The 27426-nt window shown below is 41.9% G+C and overlaps 1 protein-coding gene across 7 annotated transcripts in view; it reads right to left on the bottom strand.

The window, feature by feature from the left end:
• The window catches only part of LOC139749847 (tudor domain-containing protein 7-like), a 406719-nt gene that overhangs the window by 129145 nt on the left and 250148 nt on the right, over positions 1-27426 (bottom strand). For all 7 annotated transcript variants that reach the window (XM_071664170.1, XM_071664167.1, XM_071664165.1 and 4 more), the window contains one exon: positions 10956-11104. In XM_071664170.1, coding sequence (XP_071520271.1) covers positions 10956-11104 — 149 coding nt within the window. The remainder of the gene's footprint in view (positions 1-10955; positions 11105-27426) is intronic.

The raw sequence follows: 27426 nt of genomic DNA on the forward strand, positions 1-27426 counted from the left end.
AATGTATACATATATATACACACACAGACATATACATATATACCCATGTACACAATTCATACTGTCTGCCTTTATTCATTCCCATCACCACCCCGCCACACATGAAATAACAACCCCCTCCCCCCTCATCTGTGTGAAGTAGCGCTAGGAAAAGACAACAAAGGCCACATTCGTTCACATTCAGTCTCTAGCTGTCATGTATAATGCACTGAAACCACAGCTCCCTTTCCACATCCAGGCCCTACAGAACTTTCCATGGTTTACCCCAGACGCTTCACATGCCCTGGTTCAATCCATTGACAGCACGTCGACCCCGGTATACCACATCGATCCAATTCACTCTATTCCTTGCACGCCTTTCACCCTCCTGCATGTTCAGGCCCCGATCACTCAAAATCGTTTTCACTCCATCTTTCCACCTCCAATTTGGTCTCCCACTTCTCCTCGTTCCCTCCACCTCTGACACATATATCCTCTTTGTTAATCTTTCCTCACTCATTCTCTCCATGTGACCAAACCTTTTCAAAACACCCTCTTCTGCTCTCTCAACCACACTCTTTTTATTACCACACATCTCTCTTACCCTACTATTACTTACTCGATCAAACCACCTCACACCACACATTGTCCTCAAACATCTCATTTCCAGCACAACCACCCTCCTGCGCACAACTCTATCTATAGCCCACGCCTCGCAACCATATAACATTGTTGGAACCACTATTCCTTCAAACATGGCCATTTTTGCTTTCTAAGATAATGATCTCGACTTCCACACATTTTTCAACGCTCCCAGAATTTTCGCTCCCTCCCCCATCCTATGATTCACTTCCACTTCCATGGTTCCATCCGCTGCCAAATCCACTCCCAGATATCTAAAACACTTCAGTTCCTCCAGTTTTTCTCCATTCAAACTTACCTCTCAATTGACTTGTTCCTCAACCCTACTGTACCTAATAACCTTGCTCTTATTCACATTTACTCTCAGCTTTCTTCTTTCACACACTTTATCAAACTCAGTCACCAGCTTCTGCAGTTTCTCACACTCCTCTCTTTGACTAATAATCTTACTTCTTCATCCCACCACTCACTACCCTTTCCAATCTGCCCACCTCCCACGCTTCTCATGCCAAAAGCATCTCTTGCGCAAGCCATCACTGCTTCCCTAAATACATCCCATTCCTCCCCCACTCCCCTTACCTCCTTTGTTCTCACCTTTTTTCCATTCTGTACTCAGTCTCTCCTGGTACTTCCTCACACAAGTCTCCTTCCCAAGCTCACTTACTCTCACCACTCTCTTCACCCCAACATTCTCTCTTCTTTTCTGAAAACCTCTACAAATCTTCACCTTCGCCTCCACAAGATAATGATCAGACATCCCTCCAGTTGCACCTCTCAGCATATTAACATCCAAAAGTCTCTCTTTCACGCACCTATCAATTAACACGTAATCCAATAACGCTCTCTGGCCATCTCTCCTACTTACATATGTATACTAATGTATATCTCTCTTTTTAAACCAGATATTCCCAATCACCAGTCCTTTTTTAGCACAAACATCTACAAGCTCTTCACCATTTCCATTTACAACACTGAACACCCCATGTACACCAATTATTCCCTCAACTGCCACATTACTCACTTTTGCATTCAAATCACCCATCACTATAACCCGGTCTCATGCATCAAAACTAACACACTCACTCAGCTGCTCCCAAAACACTTGCCTCTCATGATCTTTCTTCTCATGCCCAGGTGCATATGCACCTATAATCACCCAGCTCTCTCCATCCACTTTCAGTTTTACCCATATCAATCTAGAGTTTACTTTCTTACACTCTGTCACATACTCCCACCAGGAGTAGTGTTACTCCTTCCCTTGCTGTTGTCCTTTCACTAACCCCTGACTTTACTCCCAAGACATTCCCAAACCACTCTTCCCCTTTTCCCTTGAGCGTCGTTTCACTCAAGAGCCAAAACATCCAGGTTCCTTTCCTCAAACATACTACCTATCTCTCCTTTTTTCTCATCTTGGTTACATCCACACACATTTAGACACCCCAATCTGAGCCTTCGAGGAGGATGAGCACTCCCTGTGTGACTCCTTCTTCTGTTTACCCTTTTAGAAAGTTAAAATACAGGGAGGGGAGGGTTTCCAGCCCCCCGCTCCTGTCCCCTTTAGTCGCCTTCTAAGATACGTGAGGAATGCGTGGGAAGTATTCTTTCTCCCCTATCCCCATAAATCATATATATCATCAATGGTTGTTTAATTTGTTTATGGATGGGGTTGTTAGGGAGGTAAATGCAAGAGTTTTGGAAAGAGGGGCAAGTATGAAGTCTGTTGGGGATGAGAGAGCTTGGGAAGTGAGTCAGTTGTTGTTCGCTGATGATACAGCGCTGGTGGCGGATTCATGTGAGAAACTGCAGAAGCTGGTGACGGAGTTTGGTAAAGTGTGTGGAAGAAGAAAGTTAAGAGTAAATGTGAATAAGAGCAAGGTTATTAGGTACAGTAGGGTTGAGGGTCAAGTCAATTGGGAGGTGAGTTTGAATGGAGACAAACTGGAGGAAGTGAAGTGTTTTAGATATCTGGGAGTGGATCTGTCAGCGGATGGAACCATGGAAGCGGAAGTGGATCATAGGGTGGGGGAGGGGGCGAAAATTTTGGGAGCCTTGAAAAATGTGTGGAAGTCGAGAACATTATCCCGGAAAGCAAAAATGGGTATGTTTGAAGGAATAGTGGTTCCAACAATGTTGTATGGTTGCGAGGCGTGGGCTATGGATAGAGTTGTGCGCAGGAGGATGGATGTGCTGGAAATGAGATGTTTGAGGACAATGTGTGGTGTGAGGTGGTTTGATCGAGTAAGTAACGTAAGGGTAAGAGAGATGTGTGGAAATAAAAAGAGCGTGGTTGAGAGAGCAGAAGAGGGTGTTTTGAAATGGTTTGGGCACATGGAGAGAATGAGTGAGGAAAGATTGACCAAGAGGATATATGTGTCGGAGGTGGAGGGAACGAGGAGAAGAGGGAGACCAAATTGGAGGTGGAAAGATGGAGTGAAAAGGATTTTGTGTGATCAGGGCCTGAACATGCAGGAGGGTGAAAGGAGGGCAAGAAATAGAGCGAACTGGAGTGATGTGGTATACAGGGGTTGACGTGCTGTCAGTGGATTGAATCAAGGCATGTGAAGCGTCCGGGGTAAACCATGGAAAGCTGTGTAGGTATGTATATTTGCGTGTGTGGACGTGTGTATGTACATGTGTATGGGGGGGGGGGTTGGGCCATTTCTTTCGTCTGTTTCCTTGCGCTACCTCGCAAACGCGGGAGACAGTGACAAAGTATAAAAAAAAAAAAAAAAAAAAAAAAAAAAAAAAAAAAAGATGCTGTTGTGCTGTCCTCTCTGTTATGTAAGCCCTTTAGCCCCTATCTCCCAGGGTGACCCTGAGGGGTGCTATACACTCACTCTTCCCCAGACCAGCATGATTCAGCTCTTGCAACTCTAACCAGCAACTAGTCTGTGGGTCATATTTGTTCATTATACATGAAACCTAGAAACTAGTTATGAATAAATGAGGGTAATGTTCCTGTTTTCCAGAAATTATCATCCCAAGTCGAAAAGGCAAATAGGGGAAAAATATATTAACACATCATATTTGCTGCCTCCAAAACTGATGTATCTTATGTAAGTTCTCTATAGCTATGTTTAAAAAGTTACATCTTGTTTACTAATGTTGCCGCCTGACTTAACTTGGAACAGAACATATCTTTGTGTTGCTCTTGTGATCTCAATGCTTGGTGACAAAGAAGATGGCTCCTGCTCCTCACTTCCCTTGTCCCCAGTGTTTAAAGGACTTCAACAGGAATTTCCACCTCAAAGAGGAAGAAGATATGTTCCTTTGATGTTTATTTAGACAACTATATGAACAGATTGGTTTAGAAGTCAAAAAGAATAGTGAAATTCAATGATTAGGTTGAAGCTCTGGGAAGGAGAGGCTGATTTTTGTTACAGGAAAATCTACAGAAATAGACGAGTGGGAATCCTTAGTTTCAAGTTCAGTAGGAAACCTTGAAACCAGGATTGTGAACAAGTTAGACAAAGTTAGAGGGCAGCTCTACCTTCCAACCTCCTACAAAGGCTTCTAAGATTTTATATGATTTCAGACTCTAACTCAAACTAGGTTTAGCATACCATGAGATGAAGTACAGGATGATTGTAAAATCACTGGCTGGAGCCTCCCTTGTTTGGGATCATGAGTCATTTATTAGGGGAAAAGGGAGGGAAAATTTGTGCTTTCCTGATGCAAAAACTGGAAAATATTCTGGAAAACTTTGACAAAATAGTCTCAAAGACTGTGGAGGAGACGAAATTTGAAATCAAGGTTGGTACAATCAATATGGCTAGTAGCAGGTCGGAGAAATCTTAAAATATAGCGATCTCATTTTAAGTTTGACAACCATATGAGATTGGGAATCCCTCCTACGTTTGACATCAACTCCTATACCCTCAGAAGAATGCTGAGGATTAACAGCAGAGTTGAAGCTTTCTGCATGGAGGAGGACAGAGTCTTCACATATATTTCTGGGGCCATTTTAAGCATGTTTGCATGTCAGGGACCATCTCAAATTGATGGGAATAGGGAAAGCCTGCCTTGATAGAGTGTTAGAAAGGAATATCTAGCTCTTTTTTGATAAACATAGGTAATTAGATGACAGGAATGTAAGAAGAGGGATTCAAGTAAGGGAACATGGCTGGCATGTAGGACCAGGAGTATAAGGAAAACATAGGCAAGCTCAGAGAGACAAGAATTGAACACAGCAGGTCGTGAAAAGTTCAAAGGAAGTCTGATATAGAGAGGAGGTGGGGGATATGGTGGGAAGTGTCAGATGCTGTCTGCTGGGAGTTAAGAAAGCAGGAGTAAAGGCAAACTAGGCCAGGTATAAGCAAACTCCTAGGTGGGGATGGGAAAAAGGCAAGTGGTGACTGGGGCAGGACAGGTCAATTTAGGGTCATCATTGTGCTTCCCTTTCTCTGTTTGCACATACACATGCACATATTAACTGAGTTTTCAATGTACATATCAATAACCAGACCCAGGAAAGTAATTTCAAAGATGCTCACAAGTGTCAGAAGGAAATCAAGTAACTGAACACAAATATCTAGAACACCATTCCCACTGCTGCATGCAAATGTGCCACGGATGAGGGGTCTCAGTCATATATCAGATTATTTCATATTAATGCATGGAATATCTGAGACAAATTTTCAGTTAGAAACAATTGCTTTGAAAGAAAATTAAGATAAGACTGGCATTTTGAAAATCCTGGTTAGAAATCAAAAAATAGAAATTTCCATGCAGATTATGTGATACCTGGATACACACTGCTTAACAGTAGTAAGGAAAATTAAGAAGGCAGAAGTATTTTGCTATTTCTTAAATCTAACCTTAATCTCATTCTAAAAAATGTGACAGCTACTGATGAAACAAGTCCAATTTTGTTGAAATTAAAATGCTTGAAAAAGCCTTAAAACGATTAGCTGAGAAACCAACTTGTGATGAGAACATGTCAGATATAGTTCTAGCTACAAATGAGGATCTTGTTCATAATGAAGAAATAGAAAAGTTTGGTACATGTGATCATCAGCAAATCACTTTTGAGGCAAATTTCAAAATAGACTATAATGCTGGTCAACATGAAAGTAATGGAAAAACACTATATTTTTGATGTGCAAAATTCAGTGGTCTATGCATTGCTCTTGACAGGCAAACCTGGGATAATATTACTCATGTAAATGATATGGACATAGCTTGGAAAAGATTTAGTACTTTCAAAGTAGTGGAGGGGACATACGTGTCAATCTGTACATGACGTTACGAAACTCAAGAGGCAAATAAACAACAAGGCAGAGTAAATTGAATAAATTTGTGTACAGAAACTAATAGACTTATAGGTAAAGCAAACATCAGTATGAAGCGTATACTTCTCAAAACAGCAGAATTCATTCTAAAAAGGTTTATATCTATAACAGAAGAGAGTCATTACCAGATCAAATTGGCTATTAATGACATGATTCAAGACAACAAAGCCATAGCAAATATCTTAAATGATTTTCTTTCACCTGTATTTACAAATGAGGATACAACTCATTTCCCAAATCTATCTCCATTTCTAAGAGGGGAATATGTTTTGAAACATTTTTTTTTTTTTTTTTTTTTTTTATACTTTGTCGCTGTCTCCCGCGTTTGCGAGGTAGCGCAAGGAAACAGACGAAAGAAATGGCCCAACCCCCCCCCCCATACACATGTACATACACACGTCCACACACGCAAATATACATACCTACACAGCTTTCCATGGTTTACCCCAGACGCTTCACATGCCTTGATTCAATCCACTGACAGCACGTCAACCCCTGTATACCACATCGCTCCAATTCACTCTATTCCTTGCCCTCCTTTCACCCTCCTGCATGTTCAGGCCCCGATCACACAAAATCTTTTTTCACTCCATCTTTCCACCTCCAATTTGGTCTCCCTCTTCTCCTCGTTCCCTCCACCTCCGACACATATATCCTCTTGGTCAATCTTTCCTCACTCATTCTCTCCATGTGCCCAAACCATTTCAAAACACCCTCTTCTGCTCTCTCAACCACGCTCTTTTTATTTCCACACATCTCTCTTACCCTTACGTTACTTACTCGATCAAACCACCTCACACCACACATTGTCCTCAAACATCTCATTTCCAGCACATCCATCCTCCTGCGCACAACTCTATCCATAGCCCACGCCTCGCAACCATACAACATTGTTGGAACCACTATTCCTTCAAACATACCCATTTTTGCTTTCCGAGATAATGTTCTCGACTTCCACACATTTTTCAAGGCTCCCAAAATTTTCGCCCCCTCCCCCACCCTATGATCCACTTCCGCTTCCATGGTTCCATCCGCTGACAGATCCACTCCCAGATATCTAGCACAATTCACTTCCTCCAGTTTTTCTCCATTCAAACTCACCTCCCAATTGACTTGACCCTCAACCCTACTCTACCTAATAACCTTGCTCTTATTCACATTTACTCTTAACTTTCTTCTTCCACACACTTTACCAAACTCAGTCACCAGCTTCTGCAGTTTCTCACATGAATCAGCCACCAGCGCTGTATCATCAGCGAACAACAACTGACTCACTTCCCAAGCTCTCTAAATCAAAATAAAAGATGAAGCTATACTAACAGTGTTGAATGGAATGAGAGAGAGAAAAAAAAAGCAGGCCCACATAAAATTTATCTAGGAACATAGAAAGAAGCAAAAAAAAAAGATAATTAATCTCTTAGTTACTCTTTTCAGTAAGTTGGTCACTACAAGAAATGTTCCAAAAGAATGGAAATTTGCCAATGTAACAATGATATTAAAAAAGACAGTAAAACAATGCCCAGCAATTATTGTCTGATTAGTTAGTGTCTGTAATTGGATGGTATTGCAGTGGAATTTATTAAAAAAGGGGGTGACTGTATTGTTGACTGGTTGGTAAGGTTATTTAATGTATGTATGACTCATGGTGAGGTGCCTGAGGATTAGCGGAATGCGTGCATAGTGCCATTGTACAAAGGCAAAGGGGATAAGAGTGAGTGCTCAAATTACAGAGGTATAAGTTTGTTGAGTATTCCTGGTAAATTATATGGGAGGGTATTGATTGAGAGGGTGAAGGCATGTACAGAGCAACAGATTGGGGAAGAGCAGTGTGGTTTCAGAAGTGGTAGAGGATGTGTGGATCAGGTGTTTGCTTTGAAGAATGTATGTGAGAAATATAGAAAAGCAAATGGATTTGTATGTAGCATTTATGGATCTGGAGAAGGCATATGATAGAGTTGATAGAGATGCTCTGTGGAAGGTATTAAGAATATATGGTGTGGGAGGCAAGTTGTTAGAAGCAGTGAAAAGTTTTTATCGAGGATGTAAGGCATGTGTACGTGTAGGAAGAGAGGAAAGTGATTGGTTCTCAGTGAATGTAGGTTTGTGGCAGGGGTGTGTGATGTCTCCATGGTTGTTTAATTTGTTTATGGAGGGGTTGTTAGGGAGGTAAATGCAAGAGTTTTGGAAAGAGGGGCAAGTATGAAGTCTGTTGGGGATGAGAGAGCTTGGGAAGTGAGTCACTTGTTGTTCGCTGATGATACAGCGCTGGTGGCTGATTCATGTGAGAAACTGCAGAAGCTGGTGACTGAGTTTGGTAAAGTGTGTGGAAGAAGAAAGTTAAGAGTAAATGTGAATAAGAGCAAGGTTATTAGGTACAGTAGGGTTGAGGGTCAAGTCAATTGGGAGGTGAGTTTGAATGGAGAAAAACTGGAGGAAGTGAAGTGTTTTAGATATCTGGGAGTGGATCTGGCAGCGGATGGAACCATGGAAGCGGAAGTGGATCATAGGGTGGGGGAGGGGGCGAAAATTCTGGGGGCCTTGAAGAATGTGTGGAAGTCGAGAACATTATCTCGGAAAGCAAAAATGGGTATGTTTGAAGGAATAGTGGTTCCAACAATGTTGTATGGTTGCGAGGCGTGGGCTATGGATAGAGTTGTGCGCAGGAGGATGGATGTGCTGGAAATGAGATGTTTGAGGACAATGTGTGGTGTGAGGTGGTTTGATCGAGTGAGTAACGTAAGGGTAAGAGAGATGTGTGGAAATAAAAAGAGCGTGGTTGAGAGAGCAGAAGAGGGTGTTTTGAAGTGGTTTGGGCACATGGAGAGAATGAGTGAGGAAAGATTGACCAAGAGGATATATGTGTCGGAGGTGGAGGGAACGAGGAGAAGAGGGAGACCAAATTGGAGGTGGAAAGATGAAGTGAAAAAGATTTTGTGTGATCGGGGCCTGAACATGCAGGAGGGTGAAAGGAGGGCAAGGAATAGAGTGAATTGGAGTGATGTGGTATACCGGGGTTGACGTGCTGTCAGTGGATTGAATCAAGGCATGTGAAGCGTCTGGGGTAAACCATGGAAAGCTGTGTAGGTATGTATATTTGCGTGTGGACATATGTATATACATGTGTATGGGGGGGGGGCCATTTCTTTCGTCTGTTTCCTTGCGCTACCTCGCAAACGCGGGAGACAGCGACAAAGTATAAAAAAAAAAAAAAAAAAATTGGTAAACCAATGGAAACCATCATTTGGGATAAGGGGTTGGTAAACTAATGGAAACCATCATTTGGAATAAGAGTGTAAACTATTTAGAGGACCAACACTCAATAAAATAATTCTCACCATGGTTTCAACAGAATTGTTCCTGCTTGATAAATCTGTTTGATTTCTTTTGTGAAATAATCAACATGTATGAGGGGGAGATGCATTTGCAAATTTTGAAAAAGCATTTGACAGTTCTACACCAAAGGTTACGGAAAAAACTTAGGTCACATGGTACAGAGGAGCTGTACTTTGATAGGAAAATGATTGACAGTAACCAAAGGTTAGAAATTAATGGTCAAGCCTTGGAATAGTTAGAAGTAGCAAGTGTTATGCAACAGGGATCAGTCTTAGGATCAGTTCTCCTTCTCGTATGTACGAGTGACACTAATAATGGGCTGCAATATATCAAAATTCATGGATGATGCTAAGATGGGAAACAGATCTACAACAGAAAATTAACATACTTTACAGCTTTAAACTAACACAGACAAACAAAGGACTATGCTAAAAAGTGGCAAATGAATTTCAATAGTGACAATTGCAATGTTTTACATTATCATCATCATTATCATTATACTTGATCATCATTTCATGCATCAGCATAGTAGTGCCAGGAAATGGACAAAGAGAGACCCATCCACTCATTACATACACATAGTACATACATGCACATACATGTACATATACATATCAACATATACACATATACATACACATACATATATAAACATGTACATATTCATACTTGCTTGCCCTCATCCATTCCTGGCACCACCCTGCCCCACAGGAAACAGCATCGCCACCCTCTGCATCAGTGAGGTAGCACCAGGAAAACAGACAAAAAAAAGGCCACATTCACTCATACTTGTATCATTAATAAAAATGAAAAAGCAAGCTACTTTACAAATTCTCCTGAGCTTCAAAAGGTTAACAAAGAAAGAGGCTTAAATGAGATAATTTCTGGTTACCTAAAGCCAAGTAAACTGTACAGAAGCAGTAAAAAAGGTAAACAAAATTCTTAAGATTCATAGGTAGTGCTCTCGAAGTTAAGTCTCAGGAAATTATTCTCACTCTTTATAATTCACAAGTGTGTCCCCCTCTGGAATACTGTCTCCAGCTTTGGTAACTCTATTTGAGAAAAAATTTAGACTGAATGGAAAGAGTACAGAGGGGAGCTACCAAGATGATTCCCACACTGAGAAACAAATCCTGTGAGAGCTGAATAAAAGAAGTAAATTTATTTAGCTTAGAAAAAAGAAGGTTAGGAAATGATAAAATACAAACATTCAAAACCACTAAAGGTTTCAATATTCTTGATCTCAAGAGCTACTTAAGGATAGATTTGTCTGATATCACTCATAGCAATGGATATCAATTTGTGGGCAAACGTTTAACCCCAAGTGAAATGAAGTACTTTTTCTTCAACAGAATTGTCAACATATGGAATGATATATCTATTCAGAGTTGTAGAAAGCAATACCATACATACGATTAAGTAGATTTGATAAATATTTTGCTCTATGTCCATACTAACATAATTCGCACCTTCTTAGCTATACGATAAGTTTACAGGTCTTCCTCTTTGAAAAATCAGTAAGTCATTCTACACCTACACATTAATCTAAGACTTCCAGATCACTTCAACAATCACAAACAACCTTATTTAGACTCACTGGTCTGCTGCTGTTTGAATTCAGTTGGCATTCTAATCAAATTACAATGAGTAAACTTTTAACAGTATAAGAAACAAGAGAGAACATTACAAAATGTTATACAAATCACTTACCTGTACCATGTATCATCATTGTGCTTCACAGCATAAAATCCTCCAACTTCAATATTCATATTCTTTTCATAATTGCTAGCATCATCATAGAACGTCTGCATCTTAGACATTAGAGATGAAAGCTTTTGGGTCATTTTCCAAGACTGAACCTGCAGTACAGAGATAAATATGTAATATTTACTTATTTCTTATTTTACTTTGCTTTGTCACTGTCTACCGCGTTAGCAAGGAAGTGCAAGGAAACATATGAAAGAATGGCCCAACCCACCAACATACACATGTATATACATACACGTCCACACACTCAAATATACATACCTATACATCTCAACGCATACATATATATAAACACACACACAGACAAATACATATATACACATGTGCATAATTCATACTGTCTGCTTTTATTCATTCCCATCGCCACCTCGCCACATATGGAATAACAACCCCCTCCCCCCTCATGTGTGCGAGGTAGCGCTAGGAAAGACAACAAAGGCCACATTCGTTTACACTCAGTCTCTAGCAGTCATGTAATAATGCACCGAAACCACAGCTCCCTTTCCACATCCAGGCCCCACAGAACTTTCCATGGTTTACCCCAAACGCTTCACATGCCCTGGTTCCATTATTATTATTATTATTTTTTTTTTTTTTTTAATACTTTGTCGCTGTCTCCCGCGTTTGCGAGGTAGCGCAAGGAAACAGACGAAAGAAATGGCCCAACCCCCCCCCATACACATGTATATACATACGTCCACACACGCAAAATATACATACCTACACAGCTTTCCATGGTTTACCCCAGACGCTTCACATGCCTTGATTCAATCCACTGACAGCACGTCAACCCCGGTATACCACATCGCTCCAATTCACTCTATTCCTTGCCCTCCTTTCACCCTCCTGCATGTTCAGGCCCCGATCACACAAAATCTTTCTCACTCCATCTTTCCACCTCCAATTTGGTCTCACTCTTCTCCTTGCTCCCTCCACCTCCGACACATATATCCTCTTGGTCAATCTTTCCTCACTCATCCTCTCCATGTGCCCAAACCACTTCAAAACACCCTCTTCTGCTCTCTCAACCACGCTCTTTTTATTTCCACACATCTCTCTTACCCTTACGTTACTCACTCGATCAAACCACCTCACACCACACATTGTCCTCAAACATCTCATTTCCAGCACATCCATCCTCCTGCGCACAACTCTATCCATAGCCCACGCCTCGCAACCATACAACATTGTTGGAACCACTATTCCTTCAAACATACCCATTTTTGCTTTCCGAGATAATGTTCTCGACTTCCACACATTCTTCAAGGCCCCCAGAATTTTCGCCCCCTCCCCCACCCTATGATCCACTTCCGCTTCCATGGTTCCATCCACTGCCAGATCCACTCCCAGATATCTAAAACACTTCACTTCCTCCAGTTTTTCTCCATTCAAACTCACCTCCCAATTGACTTGACCCTCAACCCTACTGTACCTAATAACCTTGCTCTTATTCACATTTACTCTTTAACTTTCTTCTTCCACACACTTTACCAAACTCAGTCACCAGCTTCTGCAGTTTCTCACATGAATCAGCCACCAGCGCTGTATCATCAGCGAACAACAACTGACTCACTTCCCAAGCTCTCTCATCCCCAACAGACTTCATACTTGCCCCTCTTTCCAAAACTCTTGCATTTACCTCCCTAACAACCCCATCCATAAACAAATTAACCAACCATGGAGACATCACACACCCCTGCCGCAAACCTACATTCACTGAGAACCAATCACTTTCCTCTCTTCCTACACGTACACATGCCTTACATCCTCGATAAAAACTTTTCACTGCTTCTAACAACTTTCCTCCCACACCATATATTCTTAATACCTTCCACAGAGCATCTCTATCAACTCTATCATATGCCTTCTCCAGATCCATAAATGCTACATACAAATCCATTTGCTTTTCTAAGTATTTCTCACATACATTCTTCAAAGCAAACACCTGATCCACACATCCTCTACCACTTCTGAAACCACACTGCTCTTCCCCAATCTGATGCTCTGTACATGCCTTCACCTTCTCAATCAATACCCTCCCATATAATTTACCAGGAATACTCAACAAACTTATACCTCTGTAATTTGAGCACTCACTCTTATCCCCTTTGCCTTTGTACAATGGCACTATGCACGCATTCCGCCAATCCTCAGGCACCTCACCATGAGTCATACATACATTAAATAACCTTACCAACCAGTCAACAATACAGTCACCCCCTTTTTTAATAAATTCCACTGCAATACCATCCAAACCTGCTGCCTTGCCGGCTTTCATCTTCCGCAAAGCTTTCACTACCTCTTCTCTGTTTACCAAATCATTTTCCCTAACCCTCTCACTTTGCACACCACCTCGACCAAAACACCCTATATCTGCCACTCTATCATCAAACACATTCAACAAACCTTCAAAATACTCACTCCATATCCTTCTCACATCACCACTACTTGTTATCACCTCCCCATTTGCGCCCTTCACTGAAGTTCCCATTTGCTCCCTTGTCTTACGCACTTTATTTACATCCTTCCAGAACATCTTTTTATTCTCCCTAAAATTTAATGATACTCTCTCACCCCAACTCTCATTTGCCCTTTTTTTATTATTATTATTTTATTATTATTATTATTATTATTATTATTATTATTATTATTATTATTATTATTATTATTATTATCATTATAATAATTATCATTATTATTCTTACTTCTTCATCCCACCACTCACTACCCTTTCTAATCAACCCACCTCCCACTCTTCTCATGCCACAAGCATCTTTTGCGCAACCAATCACTGATTCCCTAAATATATCCCATTCCTCCCCCACTCCCCTTACTTCCATTTTTCTCACCTTTTTCCATTCTGTACTCAGTCTCTCCTGGTACTTCCTCACACAAGTCTCCTTCCCAAGCTCACTTACTCTCACCACCCTCTTCACCCCAACATTCACTCTTCTTTTCTGAAAACCCATACAAATCTTCACCTTAGCCTCCACAAGATAATGATCAGAAATCCCTCCAGTTGCACCTCTCAGCACATTAACATCCAAAAGTCTCTCTTTCGTGCACCTGTCAATTAACACGTAATCAATAACGCTCTCTGGCCATCTCTCCTACTTACATACGTATACTTATGTATATCTCGCTTTTTAAACCAGGTATTCCCAATCACCAGTCCTTTTTCAGCACATAAATCTACAAGCTCTTCACCATTTCCATTTACAACACTGAACACCCCATGTATACCAATTATCCCCTCAACTGCCACATTACTCACCTTTGCATTCAAATCACCCATCACTGTAAGTAAAGTGTTTTAGATATCTGGGAGTGGATCTGGCAGCGGATGGAACCATGGAAGCAGAAGTGAATCATAGGGTGGGGGAGGGGGCGAAAATCCTGGGAGCCTTGAAGAATGTGTGGAAGTCAAGAACATTATCTCGGAAAGCAAAAATGGGTATGTTTGAAGGAATAGTGGTTCCAACAATGTTGTATGGTTGCGAGGCGTGGGCTATGGATAGAGTTGTGCGCAGGAGGGTGGATGTGCTGGAAATGAGATGTTTGAGGACAATGTGTGGTGTGAGGTGGTTTGATCGAGTAAGTAATGTAAGGGTAAGAGAGATGTGTGGAAATAAAAAGAGCGTGGTTGAGAGAGCAGAAGAGGGTATTTTGAAATGGTTTGGGCACATGGAGAGAATGAGTGAGGGAAGATTGACCAAGAGGATATATGTGTCGGAGGTGGAGGGAACGAGGAGAAGTGGGAGACCAAATTGGAGGTGGAAAGATGGAGCGAAAAAGATTTTGAGTGATTGGGGCCTGAACATGCAGGAGGGTGAAAGGCAGGCAAGGAATAGAGTGAATTGGATCGATGTGGTATGCCAGGGTTGACGTGCTGTCAGTGGATTGATCAGGGCATGTGAAGCGTCTGGGGTAAACCATGGAAAGTTGTGTGGGGCTTGGATGTGGAAAGGGAGCTGTGGTTTCGGGCATTATTGCGTGACAGCTGGAGACTGAGTGTGAATGAATGGGGCCTTTGTTGTCTTTTCCTAGTGCTACCTCGCACACATAAGTGGGGAGGGGGATGGTATGCCATGTGTGGCGAGGTGGCGATGGGAATGAATAGTGGCAGGCAGTGTGAATTGTGTGCATGGGTATATATGTATGTGTCTGTGTGTGTATATATATGTGTACATTGAGATGTATAGGTATGTATATTTGCGTGTGGGTGTGTGTGTGTGTACATTGTGTATGGGGGTGGGTTGTGCCATTTCTTTCGTCTGTTTCCTTGCGCTACCTCGCAAACGCGGGAGACAGCGACAAAGCAAAATAAATAAATATAAATAATCATTATTATTTTCTTATTTATTTATTTTGCTTTATCGCTGTCTCCCGCGTTAGCGAGGTAGCGCAAGGAAACAGACGAAAGAATGGCCCAACCCGCCCACATACACATGTATATACATACATGTCCACACACGCACAATATACATACCTATACATCTCAATGTACACACACACAGACATATACATATACACACATGTACATAATTCATAGTCTGCCTTTATTTGTTCCCATCGCCACCTCGCCACACATGGAATAACATTCCCCTCCCCCCTCATGTGTGCGAGGTAGCGCTAGGAAAAACACCAAAGGCCCCATTCGTTCACACTCAGTCTCTAGCTGTCATGTAATAATGCACCGAAACCACAGCTCCCTTTCCACATCCAGGCCCCACACACTTTGCATGGTTCACCCCAGACACTTCACATGCCCTGGTTCAATCCATTGACAGCACGTTGACCCCGGTATACCACATCGTTCCAATTCACTCTATTCCTTGCACGCCTTTCACCCTCCTGCATGTTCAGGCCCCGATCACTCAAAATCTTTTTCACTCCATCTTTCCACCTCCAATTTGGTCTCCCACTCCTCCTCGTTCCCTCCACCTCCGACACATATATCCTCTTGGTCAATCTTTCCCCACTCATTCTCTCCATGTGACCAAACCATTTCAAAACACCCTCTTCTGCTCTCTCAACCACACTCTTTTTATTTCCACACTTCTCTCTCACCCTAACATTACTTACTCGATCAAACCACCTCACACCACATATTGTCCTCAAACATCTCATTTCCAGCACATCCACCCTCCTACGCACAACTCTATCCATAGCCCATGCCTCGCAACCACACAACATTGTTGGAACCACTATTCCTTCAAACATACCCATTTTTGCTTTCCGAGATAATGTTCTCGACTTCCACACATTCTTCAAGGCTCCCAGAATTTTCGCCCCCCTCCCCACCCTATGATTCATTTCCGCTTCCATGGTTCCATCCGCTGCCAGATCCACTCCCAAATATCTAAAACACTTTACTTCCTCCAGTTTCTCTCCATTCAAACTTACCTCCCAACTGACTTGACCCGCAACCCTACTGTACCTAATAACCTTGCTCTTATTCACATTTACTCTTAACTTTCTTCTTTCACACACTTTACCAAACTCAGTCACCAGCTTCTGCAGTTTCTTACATGAATCAGCCACAAGCGCTGTATCATCAGCGAACAACAACTGACTCACTTCCCAAGCTCTCTCATCCACACCAGACTGCATACTTGCCCCTCTTTCCAAAACTCTTGCATTCACCTCCCTAACAACCCCATCCATAAACAAATTAAACAACCATGGAGACATCACACACCCCTGCCGCAAACCTACATTCACTGAGAACCAATCACTTTCCTCTCTTCCTACACGTACACATGCCTTACATCCTCAATAAAAACTATTCACTGCTTCTAACAACTTGCCTCCCACACCATATATTCTTAATACCTTCCACAGAGCATCTCTATCAACTCTATCATATGCCTTCTCCATATCCATAAATGCTACATACAAATCCATTTGTTTTTCTAAGTATTTCTCGCATACATTCTTCAAAGCAAACACCTGATCCACACATCCTCTACCCCTTCTGAAACCACACTGCTCTTCCCCAATCTGATGCTCTGTACATGCCTTCACCCTCTCAATCAATACCCTCCCATATAATTTACCAGGAATACTCAACAAACTTATACCTCTGTAATTTGAGCACTCACTCTTATCCCCTTTGATTTTGTACAATGGCACTATGCAAGCATTCCGCCAATCCTCAGGCACCTCACCATGAATCATACATACATTAAATAACCTTACCGACCAGTCAACAATACAGTCACCCCCTTTTTTAATAAATTCCACTGCAATGCCATCCACACCTGCTGCTTTGCTGGCTTTCATCTTCCGTAAAGCTTTTACTACCTCTTCTCTATTTACCAAATCATTTTCCCTAACCCTCTCACTTTGCACACTACCTCGACCAAGACACCCCACATCTGCCACTCTATCATCAAACACATTCAACAAACCTTCAAAATACTCATTCCATCTCCTTCTCACATCACCACTACTTGTTAGCACCTCCCCATTTGCGCCCTTCACTGAAGTTCCCATTTGCTCCCTTGTCTTACGCACTTTATTTACCTCCTTCCAAAACATTTTTATTTTCGCTAAAATTTCATGATACTCTCTCACCCCAACTCTCATTTGCCCTCTTTTTCACCTCTTGCACCTTTCTCTTGACCTCCTGCCTCTTTCTATTATACCTCTCCCACTCATTTGCATTTTTTCCCTGCAAAAATCGTTCAAATGCCTCTCTCTTCTCTTTCATTAATAATCTTACTTCTTCATTCCACCACTCACTACCCTTTCTAATCAACCCACCTCCCACGCTTCTCATGCCACAAGCATCTTTTGCGCAAGCCATCACTGCTTCCCTAAATACATCCCATTCCTCCCCCACTCCCCTTACCTCCTTTGTTCTCACCTTTTTCCATTCTGTACTCAGTCTCTCCTGGTACTTCCTCACACAAGTCTCCTTCCCAAGCTCACTTACTCTCACCACTCTCTTCACCCCAACATTTTCTCCTTTTCTGAAAACCCCCACAAATCTTCACCTTTGCTTCCACAAGATAATGATCAGATATCCCTCCAGTTGCACCTCTCAGCACATTAACATCCAAAAGTCTCTCTTTCGTGCGTCTATCAATTAACACGTAATCCAATAACGCTCTCTGGCCATCTCTCCTACTTACATACGTATACTTATGTATATCTCGCTTTTTAAACCAGGTATTCCCAATCACCAGTCCTTTTTCAGCACATAAATCTACAAGCTCTTCACCATTTCCATTTACAGCACTGAACACTCCATGTATACCAATTATTTCCTCAACTGCCACATTACTCACCTTTGCATTCAAATTACCCATCACTATAACCCGGTCTTGTGCATCAAAACCACAAACACACTCATTCAGCTGCTCCCAAAACACTTGCCTCTCATGATCTTTCTTCTCATGCCCAGGTGCATATGCACCAATAATCACCCATCTCTCTCCATCAACTTTCAGTTTTACCCATATCAATCTAGAGTTTACTTTCTTACACTCTATCACATACTCCCACAACTCCTGATTCAGGAGTAGTGCTACTCCTTCCCTTGCTCTTGTCCTCTCACTAACCCCTGACTTTACTCCCAAGACATTCCCAAACCACTCTTCCCCTTTACCCTTGAGCTTCGTTTCACTCAGAGCCAAAACATCCAGGTTCCTTTCCTCAAACATACTACCTATCTCTCCTTTTTTCTCATCTTGGTTACATCCACACACATTTAGACCCCAATCTGAGCCTTCGAGGAGGATGAGCACTCCTCGCGTGACTCCTTCTTCTGTTTCCCCTTTTTTCTTTCTTTTCTTTCATACTATTCGCCATTTCCCGCATTAGCGAGGTAGCGTTGAGAACAGAGGACTAGGCCCTTGAGGGAATATCCTCACCTGGGCCCCTTCTCTGTTCCCTCTTTTGGAAAATTAAAAAAAAAAAAAAAAAAAAAAGTGAGAGGGGAGGATTTCCAGCCCCCCGCTCCCTCCCCTTTTAGTCGCCTTCTACGACACGCAGGGAATACGTGGGAAGTATTCTTTCTCCCCTATCCCCTTTTAGAAAGTTAAAATACAAGGAGGGGAGGGTTTCTGGCCCCCTGCTCCCGTCCCCTTTAGTCGCCTTCTACGACATGTGACGAATGCGTGGGAAGTATTCTTAATCCCCTATCCCCAGGGATAATCATTATTATTATTATTGTTATTATAATAATACTAAATCGCTGTTTCCTGATCAGCGAGTTAGCTCCACGAAACAGACGAAGAATGGCCTGTCCAGTCATATACACACGTATATGTATATATATATATATATATATATATATATATATATATATATATATATATATATATATATATATATACATAAATGCCCATACACTCACAAATACCTACACATATCAATATACATACACATACACAGACATATACATATATACACATGTACATATTCATACTTGCTTGCCTTCATCCATTACTGTTGCTACACCGCCACCCAGGAAATAATCATTATTATTATTATTGTTATTATAATAATACTAAATCGCTGTTTCCTGATCAGCGAGTTAGCTCCAGGAAGCAGACGAAGAATGGCCTGTCCAGTCATATACACACGTATATATATATACATAAATGCCCATACACTCACAAATACCTATACATATCAATATACATACACATACACAGACATATACATATATACACATGTACATTTTCATACTTGCTTGCCTTCATCCATTACTGTTGCTACACCGCCACCCAGGAAATAGCATCCCCCCCTCCCCCTTCAGCGAGGTAGTGCCAGGAAAAGACAAAAAAGGCTACATTCATTCACACTCATTCTCTAGCTGTCATTCACTTGACAGCCTATTTCTGAATTCATCAGCATTCCATTCGCTAAGGCCATTGCAGAGTGTATAAGACTGGGAATTGTCTCTGATATCTTTATTCTAACACCCTGGGGACTGCCTCAAATACCTTTTTTCAATACCACATGTCTAAAAACACTATGTCTTTTCCTCTAATCTGCTCTATCAACCTTTTCCTTCCCCAGCACACTCTTTGATGATGCTGTGAAAATCTGATTCACAATCATACTAGTTAACAGTTTTTCATATTCTCTTTTCTGAACTTTTTTTTTTTGTTACTGATGTTGAAGGCTCCAGTCACACACAAAAGTCCTTATCAAGGTCAGGCTGTAATTGAAGTGTAGAGAGAATTATGAAAGGGAAAAAGAAAAGACAAGGGAAAGTATTTATGAATTTTGAAGGAAATGAAAAACCTGTCTTTTAAAATGTGTTAGGTCATAGTAATTGGGAAAGACATAAGAAGCTAGAGAGTTCCAAAGAACAGCAGTCGAAACGGCCCATCCTTGAGTTGCCAATGGCCACACAGTTATCATGTGACACAGGAGCTTCCCGAGTGTTGCATGGTCTAGTTACTGGTGGGGGCACACAAGCAGCCAGCTCTCGGTAGCAAAAACCAAAGTAATGCCTAGAAGTGGGAACGTGGACCATCATTGTGGCGTAGAGCAATAGGGTCAAGTTTGGAATTTATCCTGGGACACTTTATAAGTCTGACTGCTTTTGACTCGACTCTGTTTAGTAAGGATGCAAAGCTAGAAACACCCTAGATTTGAGAGCAGTACTTCATGTTTATCAAATCATTCTCCCTAACCCTCTCACTTTGCACACCGCCTTGACCAAAACACCCTATATCTGCCACTCTATGATCAAACACATTCAACAAACCTTCAAAATACTCACTCCATCTCCTTCTCACATCACCACTACTTGTTATCACCTCCGCATTAGCCCCCTTCACAGAAGTTCCCATTTGTTCCCTTGTGTTATGCACTTTATTTACCTCCTTCCAAAACATCTTTTTATTCTCCCTAAAATTTAATGATACTCTCTCACCCCAACTCTCATTTGCCCTCTTTTTCACCTCTTGCACCTTTCTCTTGTCATCCTGCCTCTTTCTTTTATACATCACCCAATCATTTGCATTATATCCCTTCAAAACTCGTCCAAATGCCTATCTCTTCTCTTTCACTAATAATCTTACTTCTTCATCCCACCACTCACTACCCTTTATAATCTGCCCACCTCCCATGCTTCTCATGCCACAAGCATCTTTTGCACAACCCATCACTGCTTCCCTAAATACATCCCATTCCTCCCCCACTCCCCTTACATCCTTTGTTCTCACCTTTTTCCATTCTGTACTCAGTCTCTCCTGGTACTTCCTCACACAAGTCTCCTTCCCAAGCTCACTTACTCTCACCACTCTCTTCACCCCAACATTCTCTCTTCTTTTCTGAAAACCTCAACAAATCTTCACCTTCGCCTCCACAAGATAATGATCAGACATTCCTCCAGTTACACATCTCAGCACATCAACATCCAAAAGTCTCTCTTTCGTGCACCTATCAATTAACACGTAATCCAATAACGCTCTCTGGCCATCTCTCCTACTTACATACGTATACTTATGTATATCTCTCTTTTTAAACCAAGTATCCCCAATCCCCAGTCCTTTTTCAGCACATAAATCTACAAGCTCTTCACAATTTCCATTTACAACACTGAACACCCCATGTACACAAATTATTCCCTCAACTGCCACATTCCTCACCTTTGCATTCAAATCACCCATCACTATAACCTGGTCTCGTGCATCAAAACTACTAACATACTCACTCGGCTGCTCCCAAAACACTTTCCTCTCATGATTTTTCTTCTCATGCCCAGGTGCATATGCATCAATAATCACCCATCTCTCTCCATCCACTTTCAGTTTTACCCATATCAATATAGTTTACTTTCTTACGCTCTAACACATACTCCCACCACTCCTGTTTCAGGAGTAGTGCTACTCCTTCCCTTGCTCTTGTCCTCTCACTAACCCCTGACTTTACTCCCAAGACATTCCCAAACCACTCTTCCCCTTTACCCTTGAGCTTCGTTTCACTCAGAGCCAAAACATCCAGGTTCCTTTCCTCAAACATACTACCTATCTCTCCTTTTTTCTCATCTTGGTTACATCCACACACATTTAGACACCCCAATTTGAGCCTTCGAAGAGGATGAGCACTCCCTGCGTGACTCCTTCTGTTTCCCCATTTAGAAAGTTAAAATACAATGAGGGGAGGGTTTCCAGCCCCCTGTTCCCATCCCCTTTAGTCGCCTTCTACGACACGTGAGGAATGCGTGGGGAGTGTTCTTTCTCCCCTATCCCCAGGGATGTAATACTATCTCCAGATAAATAAAGCAAATAAATAAGGTAAATAAAGTGCATAAGACAAGGGAACAAATGGGAACTTCAGTGAAGGGAGCTAATGGGGACGTGATAACAAGTAGCGGTAATGTGAGGAGATGGAGTGAGCATTTTGAAGGTTTGTTGAAAGTGTTTGATGATAGAGTGGCAGATATAGGGCGTTTTGGTCAAGGTGGTGTGCAAAGTGAGAGGGTTAGGGAGAATGATTTGGTAAACCTAGAAGACATAGTAAAAGCTTTGCAGAAGATGAAAGCCAGAAAGGCAGCGGGTTTGGATGGTACTGCAGTGGAATCTATTAAAAAAAAAGGGTGACTGTTTTGTTGACTGGTTGGCAAGGTTATCTAATGTATGTATGACTCAGGTGAGGTGCCTGAGGATTGGAGGAATGCTTGCATAGTGCCATTGTACAAAGGCAAAGGGGATAAAAGTTAGTGCTCAAATTACAGAGGTATAAGTTTGTTGAGTATTCCTGGGAAATTATTTATATCACCTATCTATTTTGCTTTGTCGCTGTCTCCCGCGTTAGTGAGGTAGCGCAAGGAAATGGACGAAAGAATGGCCCAACCCACCCACATACACATGTATATACATACACGTCCACACACGCAAATATACATACCTATACATCTCAACATATACATATATGTACACACACAGACATATACATATATACACATGTACATAATTCATACTGTCTGCCTTTATTAATTCCCATCGCCACCCCGCCACACATGAAATAACAACCCCCTCCCCCCTCGTGTGCCAGGTAGCGCTAAGAAAGGACAACAAAGGCCACATTCGTTCACACTCAGTCTCTAGCTGTCATGTAATAATGCACCGAAACCACAGCTCCCTTTCCACATCAAGGCCCCACAGAACTTTCCATGGTTTAACCCACACGCTTCACATGCCCTGGTTCAATCCATTGACAGCACGTCGACCCCGGTATACCATATCGTTCCAATTCACTCTATTCCTTGCATACCTTTCACCCTCCTGCATGTTCAGGCCCCAATCACTCAAAATCTTTTTCACTCCATCTTTCCACCTCCAATTTGGTCTCCCACTTCTCCTCATTCCCTCCACCTCTGACACATATATCCTCTTGGTCAATCTTTCCTCACTCATTCTCTCCATGTGACCAAACCATTTCAAAACACCCTCCTCTGCTCTCTCAACCACACTCTTTTTATTACCACACACCTCTCTTACCCTATCATTACTTACTCGATCAAACCATCTCACACCACATAATGTCCTCAAACATATCATTTCCAGCACATCCACCCTCCTCCGCACAACTCTATCCATAGCCCATGCTTTGCAACCATATAACATTGTTGGAACCACTATTCCTTCAAACATACCCATTTTTGCTTTCCGAGATAATGTTCTCAACTTCCACACATTCTTCAATGCTCCCATGTAGGAAGAGAGGAAAGTGATTGGTTCTCAGTGAATGCTGGTTTGCGGCAGGAATGTGTGATGTTTCCATGGTTGTTTAATTTGTTTTTGGATGGGGTTGTTTGGGAGGTGAATGCAAGAGTTTTGGAAAGAGGGGCAATTATGCAGTCTGTTGAGGATGAGAGAGCTCGGGAAGTGAGTCAGTTGTTGTTCGCTGATGATACAGCGCTGGTGGCTGATTCGGGTAAGAAACTGCAGAAGCTTGTGACTGAGTTTGGTAAAGTGTGTGAAAGAAGAAAGCTGAGAGTAAATGTGAATAAGAGCAAGGTTATTAGGTACAATAAGGTTGAAGGACAAGTCAATTGGGAGGTAAGTTTGAATGGAGAAAAACTGGAGGAACTGAAATGTTTTAGATATCTGGAAGTGGATTTGGCAGTGGATGGAACCATGGAAGCGGAAGTGAATCATAGGGTGGGGGAGGGGGCGAAAGTTCTGGGAGCATTGAAGAATGTGTCGAAGTCGAGAACATCATCTCGGAAAGCAAAAATGGGTATGTTTGAAGGAAAAGTGGTTCCAACAATGTTATATGGTTGCAAGGCATGGGCTATAGATAGAGTTGTGCGGAGGAGGGTGGATGTGCTGGAAATGAGATGTTTGAGGACAATATGTGGTGTGAGGTGGTTTGATTGGTAAGTAATAATAGGGTAAGAGAGATGTGTGGTAATAAAAAGAGTGTGGTTGAGAGAGCAGAAAAGGTTCTTTTGATATGGTTTGGTCATATGGAGAGAATGAGTGAGGAAAGATTAACAAAGAGGATATATATGTCAGAGGTGGAGGGAACGAGGAGAAGTGGGAGACCAAATTGGAGGTGGAAAGATGAAGTGAAAAAGATTTTGAGCCATCAGGGCCTGAACATGCAGGAGGGTGAAAGGCATGCAAGGAATAGAGTGAATTGGAACGATATGGTATACCGGGGTCGACGTGCTGTCAATGGATTAAACCAGGGTGTGTGAAGCGTCTGGGGTAAACCATGGAAAGTTCTGTGGGGCCTGGATGTGGAAAGGGAGCTGTGGTTTCAGGGCATTATATATGACAGCGCACATGTGGGGGAGGGGGTTGTTATTTCATGTGTGGCGGGGTAGCACTGGGAATGAATAAAGGCAGACAGTATGAATTATGTACATGTATATATATGTATATGTCTGTGTATTTTCTTTTCTTTTTTTTTTGTCTCCCGCGTTTGCGAGGTAGTGCAAGGAAACAGACGAAAGAAATGGCCCAACCAACCCCCATACACATGTATATACATACACGTCCACACACGCAAATATACATACCTACACAGCTTTCCATGGTTTACCCCAGACGCTTCACATGCCCTGATTCAATCCACTGACAGCACGTCAACCCCGGTATACCACATCGATCCAAGTCACTCTATTCCTTGCCCGCCTTTCACCCTCCTGCATGTTCAGGCCCCGATCACACAAAATCTTTTTCACTCCATCTTTCCACCTCCAGTTTGGTCTCCCACTTCTCCTCGTTCCCTCCACCTCCGACACATATATCCTCTTTGTTAATCTTTCCTCACTCATTCTCTCCATGTGCCCAAACCATTTCAAAACACCCTCTTCTGCTCTCTCAACCACGCTCTTTTTATTTCCACACATCTCTCTTACCCTTACGTTACTTACTCAATCAAACCACCTCACACCACACATTGTCCTCAAACATCTCATTTCCAGCACATCCATCCTCCTGCGCACAACTCTATCCATAGCCCACGCCTCGCAACCATACAACATTGTTGGAACCACTATTCCTTCAAACATACCCATTTTTGCTTTCCGAGATAATGTTCTCGACTTCCACACATTCTTCAAGGCTCCCAGGATTTTCGCCCCCTCCCCCACCCTATGATCCACTTCCGCTTCCATGATTCCATCCGCTGCCAGATCCACTCCCCAGATATCTAAAACACTTTACTTCCTCCAGTTTTTCTCAAATTCAAACTTATCTCCCAATTGACTTGACCCTCAATCCTACTGTACCTAATAACCTTGCTCTTATTCACGTTTACTCTTAACTTTCTTCTTTCACACACTTTACCAAACTCAGTCACCAGGTTCTGCAGTTTCTCACATGAATCAGCCACCAGCGCTGTATCATCAGCGAACAACAACTGACTCACTTCCCAAGCTATCTCATCCACAACAGACTTCATACTTGCCCCTCTTTCCAAAACTCTTGCATTCACATCCCTAACAACCCCATCCATAAACATATATATGTATATATGTATATGTTGAGATGTATAGGTATGTATATTTGCGTGTGTGGTCGTGTATGTATATACATGTGTATGTGGGTGGGTTGGGCCATTCTTTCGTCCATTTCCTTGCGCTACCTCGCTAACGCGGGAGACAGCGACAAAGCAAAATAATTAAATAAATATATCTTGAGATGATTCAAAGAACAATGAATGATGCAAAGGATATTCTATATCAAATGACCTCGGAGACATTTACACGAGGGGTGAACCCCTCCTTCACTAATTTACAATCAACTTTCTTTCCTGTCTGATCTAACTTCAGTTTTTCCAAATCAGTAGGTAAATTATGTTTGTTTTTTCTATTTTTCAGCATCATCTCTGAAACTATTCTCACTGTGAAAATTTAATTCACACAAACACTCCTCTGACTAGTACTTGCTCGTTACCTCACCTCTTCTTACCATTTTATCATAAATCTAACACCCAATTACTTCTTTATCTAGATTTTTCTCTTTACAGAAGAATTAATGGGAATGGAGTTAAAGACAGGAGAATTCAAAAGGTAGTATGTACGAAAAAATAGACCCCAAAAAGAGAGTCCCCAAACTTTGCAGTTATGTGTCTCAAGGTCTGTCTCCCTAATACCACACTTTTCATGTTTCACATATTGATCTCTTAATTCTACATATTTCATAACCTTCTCCAACTATCTAAACTCCTGCCATAAGACTGTCACATCCTCTACCTTGGGGATTTCAACATTCACCATGGAGAATAGCTGAATTCCTCTCTACAGATGGTGGAAGGATTCAAGCCCTCACAATCTCCATTCTCATTGATTTAGAGCAAATTATCTCCCACCCTACTCATATTCCTGGCCAATGTGACCACTCTCCTAATATTCAGAATTTGTTTTTTCACCTCCAGTCCATTCCGCTGTAAGTACAAAATCTTGCCATCAGTTGGTTCATCTGTTCACATCCTTATAAATGTATCTATTCTAAAAGCACCCAATGGCACCTCCCCCTCTAGCAAACGCTTCTAAGCATAAATACTGGCACCTCAACATAGCTAACCGGGATAACTTATGTGACTTCTTTTCTGGCTTTTTTGGGTAAATCACTGTCTCTTATGTGGTGATGCTTATATCTCTGCCAAACACATAACAGATGTTATTCTTGTGGGAATGGAAGATTTCATCCTCTCTTCCTCAAAGAAGACCTCTTCATCTAATCCTTGGTTCAACTATTCCTGTTCTCAGACCATTCAGGCCAGGGATCTGGCAGTTTGGGCTTGGAAAATCTCTCCTTCCTCTGGCTCCCAATCAGCTTTTAACACTGCCCATAATCACTGCAAGAACATTATCTGTGAGGCAAAGTGTTCCTTTATTCAAAGGAAGTGTGATCACCTCTCCTCATTATTCACTGATAGGTCTTTCTTGTCTTTCGCTAAAGGCATCTCTAACAACCTCAGTTGCTCT

This window comes from Panulirus ornatus, chromosome 8, assembly GCF_036320965.1.
Source record: "Panulirus ornatus isolate Po-2019 chromosome 8, ASM3632096v1, whole genome shotgun sequence".
NCBI lineage: Eukaryota > Metazoa > Arthropoda > Malacostraca > Decapoda > Palinuridae > Panulirus > Panulirus ornatus.